Source organism: Nerophis ophidion, linkage group LG07 (assembly GCF_033978795.1).
Source record: "Nerophis ophidion isolate RoL-2023_Sa linkage group LG07, RoL_Noph_v1.0, whole genome shotgun sequence".
In the NCBI taxonomy this organism is placed as follows: domain Eukaryota; kingdom Metazoa; phylum Chordata; class Actinopteri; order Syngnathiformes; family Syngnathidae; genus Nerophis; species Nerophis ophidion.
The window spans coordinates 34,398,876-34,408,645 of NC_084617.1; the positions used below are offsets into that span (position 1 = coordinate 34,398,876).

The 9,770-nt window shown below is 41.0% G+C and overlaps 1 protein-coding gene across 1 annotated transcript in view; it reads left to right on the forward strand.

Moving 5' to 3' along the window:
* Window positions 1–9,502, forward strand: part of bin3 (bridging integrator 3) — a 165,574-nt gene extending 156,072 nt beyond the window's left edge. The window contains exon 9 of the mRNA XM_061906066.1: window positions 5,755–9,502. Coding sequence (XP_061762050.1) covers window positions 5,755–5,901 — 147 coding nt within the window. The 3' untranslated portion in view covers window positions 5,902–9,502. The remainder of the gene's footprint in view (window positions 1–5,754) is intronic.
* The last annotated feature ends 268 nt before the right edge of the window (window positions 9,503–9,770 follow it).

Here is a 9,770-nt window from a genome sequence, read left to right on the forward strand (position 1 = left end):
CAGTACTTCTCCCTCAGATGGCTCTGCTCTTCGGAGGGGCCCCTGGGAGCCTGACTTATAGCAATAAGCCTGTCTTTCGACAAATACTCAGTGTCTTGTTGGGATTTGGGGGCAGAGTCACAAGTCACCTGATGGCAGGAAGTTGTTGTGTCCCGATCCGATATTGATACAGGAAGAGAACTTGGAATAATAAGTATCACAGCGTGTGCACAGCCAGTGAACATCTACATGTCCTCCAAGCTCTTCTTCTGTTTGACTCATTTACAAAAGGTGAACATGCTAGGCTACAGGCTAATAGGAGCTAGCAGCTACACAACAGCTAAGCACATAATAGCACTTAAGCAATACATACTTAATTAATGTTTTTAAATGAAGAATGTTGCAGTGCAAAACAGGCAATATAAACAAGTTGGATGTAAAAAAGGATCCATTTTCAGAGTAATTGCGTTTCTTATTTGTAACGATTTATCATCGATTCAGACTTGATAATCATAGCTGTATATTACTTACACATAAAAAGTATCCAAGACAGACGTGTATTTGAAAGTATCCAGTAACAAACGTGTCCACATTTCGCTTACTGTCATGAGCTTAATTTAATGAATTACTGTGACCACTGGGTGTCGCCAAAATAAAAAAAAATAAAAAATTGAACAGCGCTTTAAATGAAACGGCACTTTTATTTTTTTTAAATATTCACAAATTTAATTTATCGTTAAAAAAACTCTAGCCAATGAGTCGCTCTAGTCCACCTATAAAACACTCTAAAAAACCTCCATCATCCTTTTATATGTACCATGTAAGTATGTCATGTAGAAATATTAATAATAAAAAACATTTACATATTTTATATGCACACTGTAAGTATATTTGTAATGTAGTAACATTCATAATAACATTTAATATATACATGATATAAGTATATAGCTAATATAGTAACACTCATTCATGTAATATATAAATGATGTAAGTATATATAATGTAGTAAAACTCATAATAACATGTAATATATACATGATGTAAGTATATATACTGTAGTAACATTCATAATATGTAAAGTAAATATATTGTAGTAACATTCATAATAACATGTAATATATAAATGATGTAAGTATATGTCATCTAGTAATATTCATAATAACATGTAATATTTACATATTTGATGTGCACACTGTACGTATAGTATATCCAAGACTTTATATTTTTAATCTCTAATATAATGAGGAGTTGAAGAGTTGGCTGAATAATGTTGACCAAACTGGGCTCCCTGGAAAATGTAAGGCAAAGGTATACCAACATGGGATTCTACCAAGGATACTGTGGCCCTTGCTCCTATACAAGTCCTCAATCACCACCATCTCGGGACTGGAAAGGAGAGTCAGCCACTACCTAAGGAGATGGCTGGGACTCCATAGTAGCTTAGGCAGCATCGCCCTTTACAGAAACACCTGGAAGTTGCAGCTCCCTCTAAAATCCATGGAAGAGGAGTTCAAGGTCTTGCAAGCCAGAGAGGTGTTGCAGCTCCGTGAGTCTAGGGACCCTGACATTGGTAGGTTGTGGGTTCAAATCAATCACTTAATCAATGAATGTTTACTTATATAGCCCTAAATCATGAGTGTCTCAAAGGGCTGCACAAGCCACAGCGACATCCTCGGCTCAGATCCCACAACCCCCGGGCGACCTGTGCAATGGACGTCGAGTGGATCTAGCATAATATTTTGAGAGTCCAGTCCGTAGTGGATCAAGCATAATAGTGAGAGTCTAGTCCATAGTGGATCTAACATAATAGTGTGAGAGTCCAGTCCATAGTGGATCTAGTATAATAGTGTGAGAGTCCAGTCCATAGTGGATCGAACATAATATAGTGAGAGTCTAGTCGATAGTGAATCTCGCATAAGATTGTAAGAGTCCAGTCCATACTGGATCTAACATAATAGTGAGAGTCCAGTCCATAGTGAATCTAACATAATAGTGTGAGAGTCTAGTCCATAGTGAATCTAGCATAATATTGTGAGAGTCCAGCCTATAGTGGGGCCAGCAGGAGACCATCCCGAGCGGAGACAGGTCAGCAGCGCAGAGACGTCCCCAACCGATGCCCAGAAGAGTGGTCCACCCTGGGTCCTGACCCTGGACAGCCAAGTCATACCAAAGACTATAAAAATGGAAGCCATTACCTCCCTGCTTGGTACTCAGCATAAAGGGATGGAATTGGGGGTTAAATCACCAAAAATGATTCCCGGGTGCATCCACCGCTGCTGCTCACGGCTCCCCTCACCTCCCAGGGGGTGATCAAGGGTGATGGGTCAAATGCAGTGGTTAATTTCACCACACCAAGTGTGTGTGACAATCATTGGTACTTTAGCTTTAACTTAAAGTATCTGGAAGGAAATGCAGGGCAGAGGCAGCAGTAGACCAGGCAGAGTCACGGCTGTGTCATGGTGTTCTGCAGGGAGCAGCTGCCAGAGGAAGGGCTGTGCTAGGAACCTTTCAAGACCCCCGGTTTGACAAGGCTTGGGCGAAGAAGCGGAGGCAGCTAGTTCAAGGCGAGGTGAGGGCAGCGGTGGATGAGGAAAAGTCCACCAAAGCGATGGGAATGTCACGTCAGGGTGCCTGGAATAGATGGGAACAAGCTGTGGAGAGGAAGATCACTTGGCCGGACCTCTGATGGCCAGAGCCACACCGCATCAAGTCCCTGGTTCAGGCAGTCTATGACGTCCTCCCAAACCCATCCAACCTGCACACCTGGTGTTTGGCCAATACACCACGATGTGCCCTGTGCAAGAGAAAGAAAACTCTTGAGCACATCTTGAGCTGCTGCCTAAAAGCCTTGGGGGAAGGCCGGTATCGCTGGCGGCATGACCAGGTGCTCAAAACAATTGCAGAGAGCATCCAGGTTAACATCAAACATCCCCACACCACGATGCTGCACTGTAGGGATGCTATTGGCCTGTGCCTGTGTTCCTCCAAACATGACCAAAGACTTCAACCTTTGTCTCTTCAGACAAGATCCTTTAGTTTTTTGTGGTTTGAGAGTCTTTCAGGTGCCAACTTTGACTAAGAAATGGTTGACCTTCTGGAAAGTTCTCCTCTCCACAGAGGAATGCTGTAGTTCTGACAAAGTGACCATGGTCTTGGTCACCTCCTTCTCCCCCGATCGCTCAGCTGTAGTAAGAGTCCTGGTGGTTCAAAACTTCTTCCATGTACAGATGATGGAGACCACTCTGATCACTAAGACCTTCAAGGCAGCAGGTGTGATTCGGTAAAATGGAGACAATTTAGTTTTAGAGGTCTACAGACTGTTCCTTGGACTTCATGCGTTGTATGTTCTCTGCATGCACTGTTTAGGTGTGGACCTTATATACAGACAGGTGTGTGGACCTTATATACAGACAGGTGTGTGGACCTTATATACAGACAGGAGTGTGGGCCTTATGTACAGACAGGTGTGTGGGCCTTATATACAGACAGGTGTGTGGGCCTTATATACAGACAGGTGTGGACCTTATATACAGACAGGTGTGTGGGCCTTATATACAGACAGGTGTGTGGACCTTATGTACAGACATGTGTGTGGACCTTATATACAGACATGTGTGTGGACCTTATATACAGACAGGTGTGTGGACCTTATATACAGACAGGTGTGTGGACTTTATATACAGACAGGTGTGTGGACCTTATATACAGACAGGTGTGTGGACCTTATATACAGACAGGTGTGTGGACCTTATATACAGACAGGTGTGTGGGCCTTATATACAGACAGGTCTGTGGGCCTTATATACAGACAGGTGTGTGGGCCTTATATGCAGACAGGTGTGTGGGCCTTATATACAGACAGGTGTTTGGACCTTATATACAGACAGGTGTGTGGGCCTTATATACAGACAGGTCTGTGGGCCGTATGTACAGACAGGTGTGTGGGCCTTATATGCAGACAGGTGTGTGGGCCTTATATACAGACAGGTGTGTGGGCCTTATATACAGACAGGTGTGTGGGCCTTATATACAGACAGGTGTGTGGACCTTATATACAGACAGGTGTGTGGACCTTATATACAGACAGGTGTGTGGACCTTATATACAGACAGGTGTGTGGACCTTATATACAGACAGGTGTGTGGACGTTATGTACAGACAGGTGTGTGGACGTTATGTACAGACAGGTGTGTGGACCTTATGTACAGACATGTGTGTGGGCCTTATATACAGACAGGTGTGTGGACGTTATGTACAGACGTGTGTGAGCCTTATATACAGACAGGTGTGTGGACCTTATATACAGACAGGTGTGTGGACGTTATATACAGACAGGTGTGTGGACCTTATATACATACAGGTGTGTGGACCTTATATACAGACAGGTGTGTGGACGTTATATACAGACAGGTGTGTGGACCTTATATACAGACAGGTGTGTGGACCTTATATACAGACAGGTGTGTGGACCTTATATATAGACAGGTGTGTGGGCCTTATATACAGACAGGTGTGTGGGCGTTATATGCAGACAGGTGTGTGGGCCTTATATGCAGACAGGTGTGTGGGCCTTATATACAGACAGGTGTGTGGGCCTTATATACAGACAGGTGTGTGGACCTTATATACAGACAGGTGTGTGTGGACCTTATATACAGACAGGTGTGTGTGGACCTTATATACAGACAGGTGTGTGGACCTTTTTATATACAGACAGGTGTGTGGACCTTATTTACACACACCTGTGTGGACCTTATATACAGACAGGTGTGTGGACGTTATGTACAGACGTGTGTGAGCCTTATATACAGACAGGTAAGTGGACCTTATATACAGACAGGTGTGTGGACCTTATATACAGACCGGTGTGTGGACCTTATATACATACAGGTGTATGGACCTTATATACAGACAGGTGTGTGGACGTTATGTACAGACAGGTGTGTGGACCTTATGTACAGACAGGTGTGTGGACCTTATATACAGACAGGTGTGTGGACCTTATATACAGACGTGTGTGGACCTTATATACAGACAGGTGTGTGGACCTTATATACAGACAGGTGTGTGGACCTTATATACAGACAGGTGTGTGGACCTTATATACAGACACGTGTGTGGACCTTATATACAGACATGTGTGTGGGCCTTATATACAGACATGTGTGTGGACCTTATATACAGTGGTCTCCAACCTTTTTGTAGCTGCGGACCGGTCAACGCTTGATAATTTGACCCACGGCCCAGCGTGGGGGGCCAGGGGGGATGGGATTCATTATTTTATTTTTTGTCATGAAAAAGGGAGGGTTTTTTGGGTAAGTGCACTAATTGTAAGTGTATCTTGTGTTTTTATGTTGATTTAATAAAATAAAAACAATAAAATAATTATAATTATAAAAAATTCTTCTTGGGCCCGGTGGTTGGGGACCACTGTTATATACAGACAGGTATGTGCCTTTCAAAATCATGTCCAACCAACTGAACTGACCCCAGGTGGACTCCACATCGGCTGTAGGATGCACCTGAGATGACTTTAGATGACAAAGACTGAGAACATTCATGTGCTTTGTTCTTTTTATTTCCACATTGTCATTGTGGGTATTGTGGGTATAATTTTGAGTAGAAAGATTAATCTATTCATGTTTTAGTAAGCATGCAACACGTGGAGAAAGTGAAACTGTGACTAATTTTTGGATGCACTCTGTATGGGATGTATAAGATATTAGCTGATACTCCAGTATCAGTGGAAGTCTGATCACATGACATGTCCTGCAGGTGGTGTACTTCACAGAAATGTACAAAGTGTTCAGCGAGCTGACGGAGCAGATCGACCAGGAAGGTCTGACAGACGAGCAGAGACAGAGGGAGACCGAGGTCAAACTCAACGAACTGCGAGCTCTCTCCATCGTGGCTGACGACTAACTGACTTCACCTTCTTTACTCCTTTCTTACTTTCATCAGCAACCTCTCAGGACCTCCTCACACCAGTCCTCCCTCTCTGTGTCTCATGTAGTCCTTAGTCATTCCTGTTGTGAAAGGTGGTGGCTGTCAGCCACTCACTGGTTGATTGTTCCACACAACAATGTAGTGGATGTGTGATATTTTATTTGTAGTATCAGTTATAATGAACAACCTGCGAGGGGCCGTGCTCTACCTGGCCCAGCATGTGATGAAGGTCCAGTTTGAGTACATGAAAAACAGACATACACATGGCCACTGGTGTGTGTGTATAATATATGTATATATATGAATGTACACACATGTATAATATATATATATATATATATATATATATATATATATATATATATATATATGCATATATATACAAACCCCGTTTCCATATGAGTTGGGAAATTGTGTTAGATGTAAAAATAAACGGAATAAACTGATTTGCAAATCATTTTCAAGTTGAATATGCTACAGAGACAACATATTTGATGTTCAAACTGATAAACATTTGATTTTTTGCAAATAATTAACTTTGAAATTTAATGCCAGCAACACGTGACAAAGAAGTTTGGAAAGGTGGCAATAAATACTGATAAAGTTGAGAAATGCTCATCAAACACTTATTTGGAACATCCCACAGGTGTGCAGGCCAATTGAGAACAGGTGGGTGCCATGACTGGGTATAAAAGCAGCTTCCATGAAATGCTAAGTAATTCACAAGGAAGGATTGGGCGAGAGTCACCAGTTTGTAAGCAAATTGACGAAAAGTTTTAGAACAACATTTCTCAATGAGCTATTGCAAGGAATTTAGGGATTTTACCAGCTACGGTCCGTAAAACCATCAAAAGGTTCAGAGAATCTAGAGAAATAACTAAACGTAAGCGGCAATGCCCGTGACCTTGGATCCCTCAGGCGGTACTGCATCAAAAACCGACATCAGTGTGTAAAGGATATCACCACATGGGCTCGGGAACACATCATAAAACCACTGTCAATAACTACAGTTGGTCGCTACATCTGTAAGTGCAAGTTAAACTCTACTATGCAAAGCAAAATCCATTTGTCAACAACACCAAGGAACGCTGCTGGCTTGGCTGGGCCCGAGCTCATCTAAGATGGACTGATGCAAAGTGGAAAAGTGTTCTGTGGTCTGACGAGTCCACATTTCAAATTATATTTGGAAACTGTGGACGTGGTGTCCTCCAGAACAAAGAGGAAAATAACCATTTGGATTGTTATAGGCGCAAAGTTCAAAAGCCAGCATGTGTGATGGTATGGGGGTGCATTAATAAATGATAAATGGGTTGTACTTGTATAGCGCTTTTCTACCTTCAAGGTACTCAAAGCGCTTTGACACTACTTCCACATTTACCCATTCACACACACATTCACACACTGATGGAGGGAGCTGCCATGCAAGGCGCCAACCAGCACCCATCAGGAGCAAGGGTGAAGTGTCTTGCTCAGGACACAACGGACGTGACGAGGTTGGTTCCAGGTGGGATTTGAACCAGTGACCCTCGGGTTGCGCACGGCCACTCTCCCACTGCGCCACGCCGTCCCCTTAGTGCACATTAGTGCACAAGGCATGGGTAACTTGCACATCTGTGAAGGCACCATTAATGGTCCATACAGGTTTTGGAGCAACATATTTTGTCATCCCAGCAACGTTATCTTGGACGCCCCTGTTTATTTCAGCAAGACAATGCCAAGCCGCGTGTTACAACAGCATGGTTTCATAGTAAAAGAGTGCGGGTACTTTCCTGGCCCGCCTGCAGTCCATACCTGTCTCCCATCGAAAATGTGTGGCGCATTATGAAGCGTGAAATACGTCAGCGAGACCCCGGACTGTTGAACGACTGAAGCTCTACATAAAACAAGAATGGGAAAGAATTCCAGTTTCAAAGCTTTAACAATTAGTTTCCTCAGTTCCCCAACGTTTACTGAGTGTTGTTGAAAGAAAAGGTGATGTAACACAGTGGTGAACATGCCCTTTCCCAACTACTTTGGCACGTGTTGCAGCCATGAAATTCTAAATTAATTATTACTTGTAAAAAAAATAAAAAAATTATGAGTTTGAACATCAAATATCTTGTCTTTGTAGTGCATTCCATTGCATATTGGTTGAAAAGGATTTGCAAATCATTGTATTCCGTTTATATTTACATCTAACTCAATTTCCCAACTCATATGCAAACGGGGTTTGTATGGGTTAGTGCGTCTGCCTCACAATACGAAGTTCCTGCAGTCCTGGGTTCAAATCCAGGCTCGGGAACTTTCTGTGTGGAGTTTGCATGTTCTCCCCGTGAATGCGTGGGTTCCCTCCGGGTACTCCGGCTTCCTCCCACTTCCAAAGACATGCACCTGGGGATAGGTTGATTGGCAACACTAAATTGGCCCTAGTGTGTGAATGTGAGTGTGAATGTTGTCTGTCTATCTGTGTTGGCCCTGCGATGAGGTGGCGACTTGTCCAGGGTGTACCCCGCCTTCCGCCCGATTGTAGCTGAGATAGGCGCCAGCGCCCCCCGCGACCCCAAAAAGGGAATAAGCGGTAGAAAATGGATGGATGGATGGATATATATATATATATATTTACATACATATATATACATAAATACATACATATATATACATACATATGTATATATACATGCATACATGTATACGTATATATACATATAAACATGTATATATAAATATATAGATATACACACATATATATATATATAAATATATGTACACATATATGTGCACATATATAGTATATATATGGGTGTGTGTATGTATTTGTATGTATATATACTCATATATATGAGTACATATATTTATACTCATATATATTAATTTATAAGAGTATATATATACTCATATATAAATATATGTGAGTGTATATATATACATATATATAAGTATATATGAGTGTGCATATATATACGAGTATATATATATATATATATATATATATATAAATGAGTATATATGAGTGTATATATAAATATATACATATATATGTATATATACGAGTATATATATTTTGGAACAGCACAGACTATTACGAAAGTCAGTCTAGTCCGCCCTCTAGTGGCAAAAAGTCCCGTGACACCCAGTGTTGCCTGCATGCAGCAGTTGTGTTGTCATAGCAACCACACACGTTATGTCACTCTTGTCTGGTTGTGATTTGTGTGTCTAGATGATGTGTTAATGATTGTTTTGAAGGCTGTGTGAGGGCATCACTGAAGACAAGATAAATATTTAGAATAAAGGTTTAGACAATTGATCATGAAGATGAAAAATTGTTTCGAATGTTTTCTGATATTTTTATATTGATTTATTTCACATTGTACTTACTATTACAACTTTATTTCCGTATGTATTCTTTTTAATCAAAGTCCCTCTTGTAACATTAACATTGTTTTATATTACAACGTTTACTACCTGTTTGGCAGCTGTACTTGTGTCATGTCACCTCATTGCTGGAAAAAGTCTTGATAATCCGTGTGTGTTTGTGTTCGTATTATTATTAAAATACAATACGAGATGAACTCCAAATAAACTTAATTTGTTTTGTGTATGTATATCTATATATATATACACACACACACACACACACACGCACGCATATATATATATATATATGCGTATATATGTATATGTATATATATGTATATGTACATATACACACAAATCCACACACATATATATATATATATATACGCACGTAGTAATATATATATATATATATATATATATATACATACTATATGTATATATAGATGTTATATGTATATATACATATATGTATATCTACATATATATGTGAATATGTGTATATATATAAG